The sequence below is a fragment of the Salvia hispanica genome, chromosome 2, assembly GCF_023119035.1.
Source record: "Salvia hispanica cultivar TCC Black 2014 chromosome 2, UniMelb_Shisp_WGS_1.0, whole genome shotgun sequence".
In the NCBI taxonomy this organism is placed as follows: Eukaryota; Viridiplantae; Streptophyta; class Magnoliopsida; order Lamiales; family Lamiaceae; genus Salvia; species Salvia hispanica.
The window spans coordinates 10760374-10775489 of record NC_062966.1 but is presented as its reverse complement, the minus strand read 5'-3'; the positions used below and the strand labels follow the sequence as shown (position 1 = coordinate 10775489).

At 37.2% G+C, this 15116-nt stretch overlaps 3 protein-coding genes across 3 annotated transcripts; 1 reads left to right on the top strand and 2 right to left on the bottom strand.

Moving 5' to 3' along the window:
- Positions 1-2044: 2044 nt before the first annotated feature.
- LOC125203901 (40S ribosomal protein S21-2-like) lies at positions 2045-4117 on the bottom strand. The gene is made up of 4 exons (XM_048102412.1): positions 4011-4117; positions 3404-3504; positions 3148-3280; positions 2045-2251 (listed from the first exon to the last, which is right to left on the bottom strand). The coding sequence occupies exons 2-4, from the start codon at positions 3451-3453 to the stop codon at positions 2186-2188; spliced, it is 249 nt and encodes an 82-aa protein (XP_047958369.1). The 5' UTR covers positions 3454-3504; positions 4011-4117; the 3' UTR covers positions 2045-2185.
- Positions 4118-8198: 4081 nt separating this feature from the next.
- LOC125204397 (rapid alkalinization factor-like) lies at positions 8199-8996 on the top strand. The gene has a single exon (XM_048103053.1). It carries the CDS (start codon positions 8355-8357, stop codon positions 8697-8699), a length of 345 nt encoding a protein of 114 aa, XP_047959010.1. The 5' UTR covers positions 8199-8354; the 3' UTR covers positions 8700-8996.
- An 868-nt stretch (positions 8997-9864) lies between these two features.
- On the bottom strand, positions 9865-14885 carry LOC125203332 (ATP-dependent Clp protease proteolytic subunit-related protein 3, chloroplastic-like). Its single transcript, XM_048101655.1, has 10 exons — positions 14598-14885; positions 14037-14138; positions 13532-13654; positions 12436-12495; positions 11792-11888; positions 11209-11282; positions 10867-10920; positions 10673-10756; positions 10474-10593; positions 9865-10265 (listed from the first exon to the last, which is right to left on the bottom strand). Exons 1-9 carry the CDS (start codon positions 14844-14846, stop codon positions 10498-10500), a joined length of 939 nt encoding a protein of 312 aa, XP_047957612.1. The 5' UTR covers positions 14847-14885; the 3' UTR covers positions 9865-10265; positions 10474-10497.
- Between the last annotated feature and the right edge of the window lie 231 nt (positions 14886-15116).

Below are 15116 nucleotides of genomic sequence, written 5' to 3'. Positions count from 1 at the left end.
CGGCAGCACCGCAGCAGCGGTCGCCGGATTTTTAATTTTTTTTTTTTTTTTTTAAATTCGAATTTTAATTCATTTTTTTGGCTTATTTAAGTACCCCACCCATTTATTTTCCACTCCACACCCATTTTCACTCCACCCCCAATTTCACAACCCTAGATTTTACCAAATGCACGGGAGAGACGAAGATTCACCCGGCACGGAAGAATCGGGATACGGATACTATCCTTCTTCCCGGCCATCTCAGCTGTGGGGATCGAGTCCCACCCCCCGGGGATCGAGTCCCAGTCCCCCTCCATTCCAGTCGTGGTCACCGACATCCCCGCCGTGGCAACAAAGCCAATATCGGGGTCAATCTTCTCATCAGAGGAATTTGGGTCGTTCGGCATTTGGAGATTATCGACCCACTATGGACTCGCCCAACCATCCGCGGCCGGATACCCCTTCTCACTCTTTCCAGCGCACCCAGACTCCGTTGTCGGATTTCGATAGGTTCACACTGGAGCAGATGATGGGGCTGATGAGTCCGGGCCTACCGGAGACCCCGCCGACGAGATCTTCCGGCGGCGACGGCGACGGGGATGGCAGCGGCAGCGGCGGTAGCGAGTCGGCGGTAACAAGTCGGGGCGGGCACTACACCAAAGACGAGTCGATTGCTGTGGCGAGGGCATGGGATGCCGTCACATCAGACCCCTGTGTTGGCACCGATCAGACCGAGATGGGCTTTTGGAAGCGCGTCTTGTTGACCTACAATGAGTTCAAGCCGAGAGGCGCCAAACCGCGTGACGCGGAACAGCTCCGGAAGAAGTTTGGGAGGATTCTGACACCCACCAAGAAGTTCGCGGGCATCTACGGCAACAACCTTCTCAACGCTGAGAGTGGCCGCAACGAAGCCGACGTGAAGGCTCTGTCTGTGTCCCAATACAACGCGCTATATAAGCCTAGGTTCAACCACTGGGAGGAGTTTCTCATTCTCGAGAACTGCCCGAAATTCAAGGCCATCTGTGCAGAGGAGACCGAGGGTCACGCGGCGAAGCGCAATAGACGCAACAGAGCCGGGAACTACAGCGGCAGCAGCGGCGGACAATCAATCGACCTCAACGACGCCCAAGCGGATGAGCCCTCTGATACACACACCAGTGCGCTCACGCCCTCCGGGGAAGAAGGCCAGTATCCGCAGCGCCCGAATGTCTGCGCAGTTCCTCCCGCTACTCGGCGGCCGCGTCTGGATCGCGAGGCGCGCAGGCGCCTTCTGGAGCTCAGTCCGTGGACCATGGGGCCCATGTGGTCTTGAACAGGAACCTGAATGTGCAGTTGATGAAACAACTGCAAGATAACTGCCGTTTCTATGAGTCGGCCACCGACCCGATCACCAAGGCGATATACTATGAGCTGATGTGTAGGATCAGAGAGGATCTGGGGCTGATTGGTCCAGGGGCGACGCCGGGGGCGGCGGGGGCAGGGGCGGCGGCGCCGGGGGGAGTGGGCGACGAAGATGAGGCACCGGATTCCGACTCCGCGACCGAGTAGATGGTGGCGGTGTTTTTATTTGTTTTTGTATGTTTTTTTTTTAAATGTTCGTTATGTAATTTTCCGATATCCATGAATACAACGAATATTTGGTCTCATCGAACTTTTTAATTTTATTATTATCTCGTTCTCTAATTATTTATAGTCCGATAATTTTAATTGTAGTTGAATTAAAAAATACAACTAAAATAAAGTGAAATTTGTCCACCAAAAAGTGTCCACTATTACTGCAGACACTTTTTTTTTTGGCTGTGGACAAATAAAATGGGGCTATGGATAAAAAAAAGAAAGTTGTCCGCCAAAAAGCATCCACCTGATGCTCTAATACAGTACTACAAAACAATACTTCATTTACTTTACATTGGACAAAAGACAAAGGGCAAACTTTCATTGATTAGGGTTCTTAATTAGCGGTGTTTTAACAGTTGTCTCATACTGCATAATTGATGAAAAAAATACTCTATAAAGAACAAAAGGTAAGACAGTTTAAGGAAGGTTTTTATCTACTAATCCTAAATTAAGTAAAACAATATAGATTAAAGATAGATGTGTCGTGAAACTTCAACTGCACATCTTCAAATGTATTAGGTAATACTGATAATTCTCAGACTATTTTAAAGAAACTTCAAAAAAACAATCTTGCCATTACAACTCCCGTTTACTGTTGTTGGGCTTCAACTTTCTTTTTCTGCCACAGCCTATCAAGCGCACTGTCGGCATCACCCTGCACAACAGAGTTTCCCATCCTCATAAAATATTAATCACATATGCCACAGGACAACATTCTTCTACCATACTATAAAACTTCACAAGGTTAGCAAAATGAGAGAAGTGAAAAGAACCAAAAGAAAGTTTAGACGTCGCATTCTGCACTAAAGTGTCAAAGGAGATTCTAGTAGTGGAAGGAAGCACCACACTTGACATTAACACCAAGATTCAACACCAAACATATGGACCTAGTTTAGAGGAAAAGGTCAACTAGACCTACTATGTTAAGTGTATAATTTCATGGCAGAACACTTATTTCTGAGCCATTTGATTCCATTTTTTTCTTACAGATATTAGTCTACATGTAGTATTGAGCCCTTTTTCACAACAATCTTCTTAGAATTAGAATGTAATGATGACAAGTGAGAGCTAAAAAGTGCAGTAATATCATAATAGAGATGATATAACCACATCTGAAGCACATACAACATACTCGAAATAGAGGGAAAAAAGTGCAGCAGTATTACAGCCCAAGTGGCATAAATTGCCGAGAGAGTTCATAAGATTTATAGTAATGAGTTTCTCCTTGTCAACCAAATAAATTGACGAGACAACTATACAGGGAAATGCTATGTCCAAGTTTTGAAAGCTTTGGCAATTTCAATACAGCCCCTTGTTTCCAAAATAATTTCACTCTTCCAAAATACAACCTTTTGGTTCCCAAATTCTTTTGATAAATAATTTTCCCCAATGTTCAGATTTTTTTTCCAAACACCAAAGTGCAACATAATCATTATCCTACGTTACTACAACAGGATAGTCTCACTCATTAGGGTTAGTTAGAAGAGCCAAGAAACATTGAATCAGTTAAACAATGAACTTAAAATGAAAACAAGTGCACAAAACACTTGCCTGGGCGCGAATGAAACCACAAAGAGCAAAAGTTGAGAATTGGCCAGTGTATCTGCCACTCTCATCCAAATGACCAACATTGATCTGGACGGATGCATGATCCTTGGAAGTGATCAGCCTGTTAGTGGCCGAGCTGCATTATAAACACGTATATAATCAGTAATGTCTATGCACAATGACCTTTTCACAATTTTATACATCACGGCTACCAAATGAACAAAAAAATTGAAATTAGTTCTTCAAACAATATACACACCATTTCCGTGGGATATAAAGATCCATGTTCTGCCCTTCTTCATTCTGCATATTGACCAAGTCTTTTAAGCACTTGAGAAATACTATGAAATAACCAAGTACCTGAGTCAAGGAAACAACGATTAACAGTCTAGCTGTGTATCACGAATAATGATCAGATACGAACTCTGCCCATCAATATCGCATAGTCTTATATTCATCAAGTATAATAACTTAAAAATTTAATCTTAACAATCGGTCAATTATAATAAGTACAAATTAAGGTCTTTCATTCAAACCAATCATCCAAATTACAACAATCATAACATTGTGAATTCATATCGTGCAGATCAGTACGAATCAATTTCGTAAAAAAACAAGTTGTCACGCTCCGCCACTACAGATTTGCTATTATCGATAAGATACTTCAAATTCATCCTAGATAGAGTTTTATTTCGTCGATAAGAATAACCATCCGCAATAGGGCAGCATTACATACACATATATACAAGTTTACAAAATCTAGGGGGAAGGATAAAGATGAGATGCTGAAAGATATCTCAAGCAAAATGGCCATATTATTTTCAGAATTAACATTCGCAGAAGGGGAGGTAGAGACTAGAGAGTACCTGAAGAAGGAGATGCGGGAAACAAAGGCTGGAGCTGCTGAACGATGGCGGCTTTAACTAATCTTCTTATATGAGAAGCAGCCCAAAACCCTAACCCACTGGATTTTGTGACTGTTTCTTTTTTGTTGATTAATTCAGCCCATTTGATTATGCCCCACTGGCCCACTTATTACAAATAAAAAATAGGGTAAATAATCGATTTTTTAAAATTATTAGGGTGTTTAATTGAAAATATCATATTTTAAAGATTATCAATAATTTTCTTTGTTTTATTTTTAATAATAAAATATTTTTTAAAAATAAATCTGATAAACAAAAATATTGATGTGACAATCAAAATTTATGTGGCAAAGATGCAGGAAATGTTCCAAAACACGATATGTTGCTCATGGGTCGGTTCCGATTCATGATCTTCTTAAACCGGAACTAGCGGTTCTAGACCGTTACCGCCCATTTATGCATCTTAGGCATCTCTGGTCACGAGTTTGAATTTGTTAGAGATGAAACTATAAACTAGTTTTGCACTACTACTTATGTAAAAAACTTAGTATTGTTGCATTATGATTTGTTAAACTACTACATTTTTAATCGAACTCTAACTCATATTGATCTTATTAAATCATCTAACAAAATTACCATATATATAACGTAATCTATGTATAATTAATTAGCTGGCAATTTTTTATCCTCCACACGAAAATAATGGGTTTGGGCCAAACCTTAATGGGTTCATATCCTTATTGGGTTGACCTGTCAGAACCCGAAAATTTCAGGTTGAATGTGAATTGGATACGGATAACCCATTATGAAAGAATATTATTATTTTTATTATTTATATATATATTTTAAATAATGCTTTAGTTTAGTTATTTAATTTGTTGTAAATCAGGTTTAAATTATGGAAAATTGATTTTTATCATGTAAATCAAATTTAAAATTAGGTTTAATCGTATAATATTGGGTTCAGGTCGTTATTGTGTCGTGTCAACCCATATTCTATTGTGTCATTAACGGATTCGTGTCGGATTCGGGTCGTGTTCAGGTTTGAGGGTAGCAGGTCGGATTCGTGTTCGGATTTGCAGTTTCCTTAACAGATCGGATTTGATCAAATTAGAAGACCTTGTACGGGTGGACTTTTTGGCAATATTCAACTTTTTCTATGTGAGTTTTTTTAATTCTGAGTTGCATTTTCTAGCCCATTTTCCGCAAGTAGTGGCTGCCCTCTATTAGAATCCTAATTAAAGAAGCAAAAAGGTCCCCAAATCAAAAGAAAAGAGGGGCAAAACTACAGTAGTAGTCGGAAGCATGACCTAAACAATAATTTATTTATGTTGTCAATATTACTAGTAGTAGTATATTTCAATTATAATTACATAATACTAGTGTCCATATGATCTGTGAAAATAATAGGTAGAATCTGGCTTGAAATAAAATTAAAATAAAATGTTGGTGTAATGTAGCAGTGGCCTCCGTGATTAAACTAGAACTAGCTTGCAACTCGTCAAAATTTGGATCAGAAATCACTATGATTCATGACGGGGTCTTAGTGTATAAAATGCAGTAGTTTTTAATGTGACAATTTAAATGAGACTATGATAGAATACTCTTCTTTTTAGAGTCATTTCTCTGTTTTGAGCATTCTATAGTATTAGAGTCATTTCAAAACCTGAGTTCAAATCTTACTACTGCTGAGTAGTTGCTTCTATCTCTCAGGCACAAGTGTGTGGCCTTTGGAGATGAGTTTTTGGCGGTTAGTGAGTTAAAGCCTACCTCTTAACGGGCTACTGTGTACCCTGATTGAACCCCCTCACATGATGTCAGACCGAAGTGTGAGGGCCGCCAAGAAGACGGAATCGCCATTTTTTGTTGCAATAAAACTAATACTCCTCACACTACTTTATTAATATAAAAGTACTCGCTCCGTCCCGACTAATATGACACATTTCTTGGCCGGCACATAATTTTAGGAGTTATTGATTAAAGTGCTTAATTGGAGAGAGAAAAGGTGGGTGTAAGTATAAAAACAGAGAGAAAGAAAGATGAATATTTTAATAGAAGTGATAAAAAGTGGTTGAGTGTATTGTTTGGAGAGAGAAAGTTTTCAAAAAAGGAAATTTGTCAGTTGGGGCAAACTAAAAAGGAAAACGTCTCATCTTAAGCAGAACGGGGGGAGTATATAAAAATGGGTCCCATGTTACACTATCTTTTTCCACTTACTTCCATTTGTAGTACCCCAATTTAGGAGCCCCTGTTGATCATTTTTTAGGGTCCCACTTTAAGAGTTCAGGTTGGAATATTTCAGAAATGATAATAGGCCCCACATTCCACTAACCTTTTTTCGCTCACATTTTATTATAAAGCTAATATATAAATTAGGACTCACATTCCACTATATCTTTTTCACCCACTTTCCTTTACATTTTTTTAAAGAGTGAACTACAAAATTGACCCCTACGTATGACAAGTCAAACGCTAGAGGTACCCATGTTTAAAAAAATGCGTTGTTAGCCTCTACGTATGGATATAATATTATCTCAGACCCTTTTTCACTATTTTGAGTCTTTTATACCCTTTTTCCTCATTTTTAACCTAAATGTAATTCCAAGGATGTTTTAGTCTTTTTCATTTTTATTACTATGCCTATGTTTATTTTATATTAAAATATTATTTTCATTTAATCCATAAATATTGTAAATTTAATTAGATTGATAAATAAAAATACTTATCAATAGTTATCGTAAGAATAATTTATATTTTTATTTTAGTTAGATATGTTTTTATAAATAGTGGAGTAATTTTTTTTAAAGAAAACCGTAAATTATGTAATAGTAATTAAATTAGATTGATGAATAAAAATACTTATCAATAGTTATCGTAAGAATGATTTATGTTTTTATTTCAGTTAGATATGTTTTTGTAAAAAGTAATTTTTTTAAATAAACCGTAAATCATGTAATAGATGATATGATATATAAAAAAATTACTATTACATAATTTACGGTTTTCTTTAAAAAAATTACTATTTATAAAAACATATCTAACTAAAATAAAAACATAAATTATTCTTATGATAACTATTGATAAGTATTTTAATTTATTAATTTAATTATATTTACAATATTTATGGATTAAATGAAAATAATATTTTAATATAAAATAAACATGATACATATTAACAAAAATGAGAAAGACTAAAACACCCTTGGAATTACATTTATGTTAAAAGTGAGGGAAAATGGTATAAAAGACTCAAAATAGTGAAAAAGAGTCTGAAATGATATTATACCCATACGTAGAGACTAACAACGCATTTTTTAAAACATGGGTACCTCTAGCGTTCGACTTGTCATACGTAGGGGTCAATTTTGTAGTTCACTCTTTTTAAAATCCGCATCGAACTCAAATGTGACTCCTAAAGTGAGACATGGGAGTATTTCATAAAATTCGTACTGAACTCAAAAGAGACTCATAAGAGTGTCCCCAATAAAGCGGAATATCCACATCACAGCCACATAAAACTTGTCCGCCTAGTCAGCAAAGCCACAAAAACTTTCTGCCTAGTCACCACAGCCACAAAAACTTATCCAGCCACAATGACATCCACGCCACAACCACAAATCACATTATTTTATCAATTGTTGGTATATTTTAAACTTATAGAATAAAATTAAAAAAATTGAGATTGGAGATTGGAACAGAATGAAAAAAAAAATGAATTGAGAATAGGTTGTATTTATAGAAATAAATTAAGAAAAGAAAATCGGAAATATGCTACCGCGGCTCCGTCGCAAAGACCGCCGCTCCGCCTCATCCACGCCGCGTATCCAGCGACTCCTCCACCGCCACAGTGCCCCCACTGTGTACACTCTAATGACGTTGAGAGTAACACTTCTTCTAACTCTTATTTTCTCCCTCTATCTTACTTTATTATCTCTATTTTCTTCTCTGTTAAACTTGATGATCTTTTTATTGTAACATTACATATCTTTTTCTTAATATATGTATCCGAAAGAAATGCTTCAACTACTATGACAGAGAGTATATTAATATTGTCTAAAAATAAATTGTAAATATATTTTTAGAAATAGGAGTATTATTTGTAAAATTATTTTGAATGTTAAAGTTTGTCAGCGCAATTATTAGCCCTTCAATTACGCGTCGTCCCCATATATCTTCAAATTTCAATCAACCAGTCTTGCATTAGCTGTTTAACCTTTCTTTTTTCTCTCTCCCTTTCTCTCGTCCTTCCATCTTCGCCAATCTAGAGAGTGAAACTCTAGATCGAGAAGAATACAATATATATCGCAGATTGTGAGTAATTAAGAAGAAGAGGTTTCGTTTGTAATGGCAGGCACTTGGAAATTGCTGTTGGCAATATGCTTAATCGCGTGTCTCATACTCCCACACGCAATGGCCACGGCAGAGACGGCGTGGGTGATGCCAGCGGTTAGATCGGGGTGCAGGGGCACCGTGGCGGAGTGTCTGGCCAACGAGGAGGAGGAATTCGAGCTGGATTCGGAGTCGAACAGGCGCATCCTAGCCACGCGCCGCTACATCAGCTACGGCGCTCTGCAAAGGAACAATGTGCCGTGCTCGCGGCGCGGCGCGTCCTACTACAACTGCCGCCCCGGTGCTCAGGCCAACCCCTACCGGCGCGGCTGCAGCGCCATCACACGTTGCAGGAGCTGAATTCCGCATCTAATATTCTTTCTTATTTTCTTCCTTGGGAAATACTACTATTAATTTTACTTTTCAATTCTTCATTTTGTTTTGATTTCATCTTTTTTTGGGGTGGGGGTGTTTGTTATACACGGAATTAATAATTGAATATACATTTGGTGTGTTGTTAATTGTTATGTTGTGCTTATCTTTCTTGAGATTATTTGATTTGTTTTTTCACAATCTGCATAGATTTTCACATCTTAAATGGAATAGAATTTTGTATTATTGTGATGATGTATTCAATGAAAATTTATTCTTGGGATCTTTGCATAATCGAAAAAATGATAATGTCGATCAATAACTCAAATTCTCAGTGTTAATTTCATTTACTACTACGAACACATATGAGGATCACCCAAAAATAACAAAGAGGGACCTCTCGCATATTGCATTTATTGTGTTTGTGTTACAAAATTGGAGAGTGCTTGATTTGATGGGAAGAGCCAGATAGATAACAACTCACACCACAGCTGGATGAGGATGGTAGGCCCTTAACGAATATGGGATTCGGGATAATTATTTCTTTTTTATATGTGTGCATAAATAAGTATTCTCATAGCATCTAGTGGCCATCAGCCATCTACCCACCACCAACTCCATTTTATTTTTCTTTTCAGTCCACGGAACAATATTCCATTTTATGTTTATTTTGCAACCCTCTGTGTCGCATAACATTTCCCTCTTTAGCCTATGATTATATACTCATTTTCTTTCACATTTCTTCAAATTATAATTGTAAAACCTTAGTTTTATAATTGACTTCTATAAAGATATGGTTTAATGTAATAACGATTATATCACCTCTAGTCAGTAATTACTACCAAGATATCAGGAATGAAAATTACAAAGGTAAATATGCATTTCAACTATTCATAAAGGAATTTCAATCTTAAAGATTTGCCAAATTTCAAATTAGCCCCTTTGTTCGAAAAGAAAAACTCGTCAACACAATATTTCAATCTTAAACAGAAACAATATTTGCCCTTCATGTTAACACAAATACCGCTACGCACACCTCTGTATTATTTGTGTTACAATGCCACTTTTAATCTTTTTCATAGTTATGGTTGCATTTATGTTTCTAGTGGTAGTTTTGCAATCATGACAAATGTTCAAATCCTCCAATCGCACATAAAAGAAACAGGCAATAGTAGAAGAAAATTTTGTTCAGGAATGGGTATTGTACAAGGCTTGCATCAAATTTAAGCATACGACTAACTATAATGTCAACAAACCTTTAGGTGATGAAGTGCTATTGAAGAGTGAAGAGCTAAATCAAACATGGCATGATAAAATTCCATTAAATATTAACCTCAATATATTTCATCACAGTGCTCTTCTTGGAGGCTTTGTCATCGAGAACTTTAGCTGCACCCCATCACCCGATTATGCTCACCTTCACGAGCTCACCGTAGTTGATTACAATCGTGTGGTGACCGTATTGGCTTAAGCTATGAAACCAGCTGTATATGCTTGAAATCAAAGCTTGGACGAGTAATGAGCATGATCTGTTTTGTTGCAGACAGAAAAATCCTGCGTCGATTCAATCAGACACGTCATAAATATCTACACAAAAGCCAATATAACTATTTTCACCTTATATGACTAATTAATTGGAACAGCTCTCAATTAGAAGACTTCTAAAAGCAAACATGGTTATTACACACGATTGTGAAGTACTAATGCTTATACGTGATGAAAATCAAGGGAGACTAATATACTACAGAGAGGGGAAGTTTACCTCCTAAGTAGTATTTGAAAGCAACTACATTGCATCAAGAACTTTGATCCCGGCATTCTTATCCCACTCTTCCGGAGGGGCAGCATCTGCCATAATCTTTTCCTGTCCGCGCCAAAGTATCTGAATCCAAACGTTACATCAAGAGTCTAGAGCCAAGGTCATCGGTGTAAAAAGTAGGGTACAGTCGGAAACAACTCACCTTATCAATGACACCAAATTCTTTAGCTCTAGTAGAGTCCATATAAAATGGCCTTTTCATCACATTGGCCACTGTCTCTTCTGACTGACCAAATGAAATGGAAACTGATGAATTTTATTTCATAAATAAACAAGCTTGAAAATAGTTCAACGTATATTTTCTCCCAAAAAAAGAAATTTGACATATCAACTCACGTTTCCAGTGTGCTTAGCTAGAAGTTTAACAAGGACATCCCTGTTTATTATCACCTACAAAAGCAGCCCAATAAGTTGCAGAAACAGATTAATAGACTTTTGTCAAAAAAGCCTAAAACATTGTCAGTAAAGATCACAAGTCCCAATATGGAAGGAACTGCGTTATTTTACCCCAAATACATACATCTGTGCCCCTATGATGCCACATGCATGGATTAAAAATACCCACTATATTTGGTTTCCAATATTATATTGCTTATTATGCACTTATTATTACCACTACGCATGGATTAAAAACTTCCAGTCAGATGTAGTAAGAGGCAGCAACGAGCTCAAACTTGCCTCTTTTGCACGAATCAAAACATCACTGGCTGGCATTAAACCAGAGGATGGCACACGGGGCTGTTGAATCATAGCTGAACAAGAAAGTTATGACTGAACTCAGAAAAGTGATAGAGAAACTACTTGCGAGTTGCACAAAAAATAAATAAATTAAAGGGTCATTTGTCAGTACTGTAAATTCATGAATTATCCATTTTCCAGTTTATAATACCAACTTTAAAATCTGCCAGTAAATTAGTCAACTATTGATTCCATCTGATTTTATTACCATGGAGGATGCTGGTCAATATTCATTTATTGACATGGATAGTTGGAAATTTGATGTGGCATAATCAGCGATAAATAGGAAGCCCCAGAAGCCCCACTGCTTCATATCCTTTCCATGTCAGTTTCACAGCTATCCATGTCAAATTGTCAATACAAACATTGACTAGAATCATCTATGATTACAAAATCAAATAAAACTAATTGTTAAATGGTTTACGGGAAGATTTAAAGTTGGTACGCAAAACCAAAAAGTGGTGAAAGTATAACAATTTACGGGCAAATAACACAAAATTTAATGCAAGAAACTGAAAACTACCTTTGGCATGTGGCATCATGAACCTTTTGCCTTTGCTTCCAGCAGAGAGTAAGAGGCATGCATGACCTATAGCAGCTCCAACAGCAACAGTATGTATCTGCATATGAGATTAAGTATAAAGGTAACCAGACACTAGGTATCATTTAAAACAAGTCGAGGCATGCTATTACAAAATGCAACTTAAAACTAGGCTAAGAAAGTGATACCTATCTTTGTCAAAAAGTTTGAGCACTAACTGCCATAATAATTACAAAAATGACCCATGTGATGTGATATATTATATTTGCAGAAAACAGGATAACATCAGTTCTGGAGAAGGTAGTTTTTTCTTTAGAAGATCCTGACCACAAGGCAGTGAGGCAATATGCAAGTTCATATACGGCATGAAATCAGGATGTATTGTTCATAAATTTGCATGTAGCTACATTTTCCAACTAATAGCTATAGATAACTGTACGCTACCAAATTCAGTCAAGTAAAACCAAAAAAGCCACCACATCAAAGTAAATCATCTTGAAAGCACACTGCACACATAGGACATTCTCAACAAACTACCCAACTTTAGGCATTTAAAGCATCTAAACAAGCAATGCGAGCCAGCATGATTAATTTATATGAAGTACTTGTACACACAGGAACCATACCTCATTCTTCAATTGCATCATAGCATCATAAATTGCGAAACCTTCAGTCTCCATTCCAACCTTGCATAATAGAATATTTCAATTATTACTAAGAATGCACGCAAAATAAATTCAATGAGGAAATTCAATGACAAAGAAATGGTTTAACAATGAATATGCAACAGCTGAAAAAAAGTTACAACACATAAGTGGTTTAGAGGAGAAGATATAAAATTACAAATGGACCCCCTAAAATTAGAAGGAAAACCAATAAGCTGCAATTTCGTAAAGCAATAAGAAAATTGAGACAGACAATGCAAAACTAATAACTATAATGAGAAGTAAACAAAGTACAGTAAAATTATAAAAACTAATTATGGGATCAAATTGGAGCTTAAGCTTTGTTTTCTCATTAAGCACAATATACTGAAAATCTTTCATTCAACACTTAAGTTTGAGATCAGCAAAAACCAATATAACTTCACCTGAACAGAATATAGATATAATACTATCCACCGAGGGTGGCAGTTTGTGTTATTGCACTATGTGTGTTATTGCATCTATCATGCGTTGTTTATCCAATTTATTTCATCATAAACATAAAGTCATAAAGACAAGTATAACTGCAACCGAATATGAATATTCATGTTTCCTAGTTGTGTTGGTGTTGAATCTGTCTGGTCATTCCATATCATGTCATTTTTCGCTATAATTCATGCTTGCTATCATTTCCTATCTTGCTACATTTAGGCGGTGTTTCCAAGTCATTCCAAGGATCCCCAATCCTATTAACCGAATATATTTCAAGACCAAGCAAATATTGACATGATGTTCACCACTCTCTTTTTTCATTCAAATAAAATGGTACTGATGGTTTAAAGGAGACTATCAATCTTAAAACACGAAAGACAACTGCTAACACTCTATGGTTCAATTGCGTTTAATCAGGATAGAAACTCCTGCCCATGGGAGGGGAGCAACAGCTGGAAACAACTGCTACAGAAAATTTATGTAATGAAGGGACTGTACAGGGACGAGAGAGCCTAAGAGAATACGAGATCGCATCTTTTGAATAAAATTTGAAGGCAACTACGAAGTTAATCACTTAAAGTCTCACCGTTTCACCATCATCACGAGTTGTTCCAGTGGAATTTATGTAGAGATAAACTGGCTCTTTGGGATCCATCCACTGAAGGTACATCAACTCAGCTACAATAAGCTCAGTAACAGCTGGAACCAACTGAAACCAGAAAGGTCCATATTATTTGCATGAATTAAGCTAAATTGTTATCCGGAATCTGAACAAAATAATAAGAATAACACAACTTCCATCTAAGAACCACTTGGATGTTCTAGCACAGCACTGAAACACACTTATAGGTGGTCTCATGTCAAGAGCATGCCAATTAACAAAAATCAGTTGAGTAGGATGTGGAAGAGGAACAAGTTATTTGGTAGGTTGGTGCATATGATATGGAGTACATACATGTACTACTTTTTTTTCTGAATACTTTCTATTAGTTCCATAATGACCTAAATCTGATTCAAAGTTCTTCATCTTTCACTTTAATATCAGGAATGTAATATGCTAAAAGAGGGAAGAGTAGAGTCAAACTAGTAACCGGCATGCCAATGTACACTATTCTTCCGTGCAGCAATAGTGAAGGTAAGTCTGGTGGAGGTCTTCTTGGTCTGTGCTCGTTGTACGAAACGGATCTCTCTACCTGTTTCAAGCAACAACAATAATATTCATAAGTGAAAAGTTCACTACTGTAAAATTGTGATTTCTCCACAAAAAGAAGAAGAAGTTAATTTTCAAAGCAGAAGAGCCTAATCTCTTCATTTTAGTAGGAAATGATCAAAGTAGAAGAGCCCAAGCTGTTCATTTTACTCAAGGATACTGAGATTATATGGCATAGGCATATGGTAAACGTGAAGGACCAGTTCAATTCGATTTCAAGGATCTTCAACAGAGGCTCACATGTATAAGTGTTGAATCTTTATCTGTTGACAGTTGCATCAAGATTTCATAGTTTCTAATTTCCTCTCCAGATACATAAAACCGAATTGCAAACAATAATTCTCATTCTATCAAAATGAAAAAATCAAGCAGTCGAGGAGTAAACGGTTGAAACTCGAAGTGAGAGAACAATTGCAAGCACAAAAGTAGAAACAGTAAATACCTGGGCAGGGGTAGCCATGAGGGTTGGGGAGTCGAAAACGTCCAAAAATGGTGGCGTATCGGAGTTTTTGGGTCTGTTGAGGAGCGTATCTGGAGAGGTGGCGGCAAGGGAGGCGAGCCTCGATAGGAAGGGGTCTTTAGGGTTGAGTGGAGCCATAGGAATTTTAGCGCAGTTGATTACACCGATACCACGCCGTTTGGAGGAGCAGCAGAGAGGCGAAGCCATGGGCATCCGCAGACAGTTAGCCATTGTAACTTTGCCTTCGAGTTTTGGTTCAAAGACACGAAGCTGTGTTATCAAACCATCCATACCCGATTTCACCTCCGATTCGGGTCGGGTCGGGTCGGGCAACAACTGTATAAGTTGTCAAATACTCCTAGTACTTGTTTCCTTTTCTATTTAAATTATGGTTATGATTATGAATTATGATGGTTATAATTCATTATTCAAGATTGAATCGAAGATCTATTCCTTTTGCTCTTGTTTCTAGTGATGAGCTAGATTTGTGTACCTCCCTAA

What these genes read in the sequence shown, in the direction of transcription:
- LOC125203901 (XM_048102412.1), bottom strand. Translation starts at nt 3,453, where the DNA reads ATGCAGAATGAAGAAGGGCAGAACATGGATCTTTATATCCCACGGAAA. An exon ending in CTTTATATCCCACGGAAATG is followed by an intron (nt 3,281 to 3,403) that starts GTGTGTATATTG and finishes TTTATAATGCAG; the next exon opens with CTCGGCCACTAACAGGCTGA. An exon ending in GTGGTTTCATTCGCGCCCAG is followed by an intron (nt 2,252 to 3,147) that starts GCAAGTGTTTTG and finishes TCTGTTGTGCAG; the next exon opens with GGTGATGCCGACAGTGCGCT.
- LOC125204397 (XM_048103053.1), top strand. Translation starts at nt 8,355, where the DNA reads ATGGCAGGCACTTGGAAATTGCTGTTGGCAATATGCTTAATCGCGTGT.
- LOC125203332 (XM_048101655.1), bottom strand. Translation starts at nt 14,846, where the DNA reads ATGGCTAACTGTCTGCGGATGCCCATGGCTTCGCCTCTCTGCTGCTCC. An exon ending in TAGTGTACATTGGCATGCCG is followed by an intron (nt 13,655 to 14,036) that starts GTTACTAGTTTG and finishes TTCTGGTTTCAG; the next exon opens with TTGGTTCCAGCTGTTACTGA. An exon ending in AATTTGGTGTCATTGATAAG is followed by an intron (nt 10,594 to 10,672) that starts GTGAGTTGTTTC and finishes GTTTGGATTCAG; the next exon opens with ATACTTTGGCGCGGACAGGA.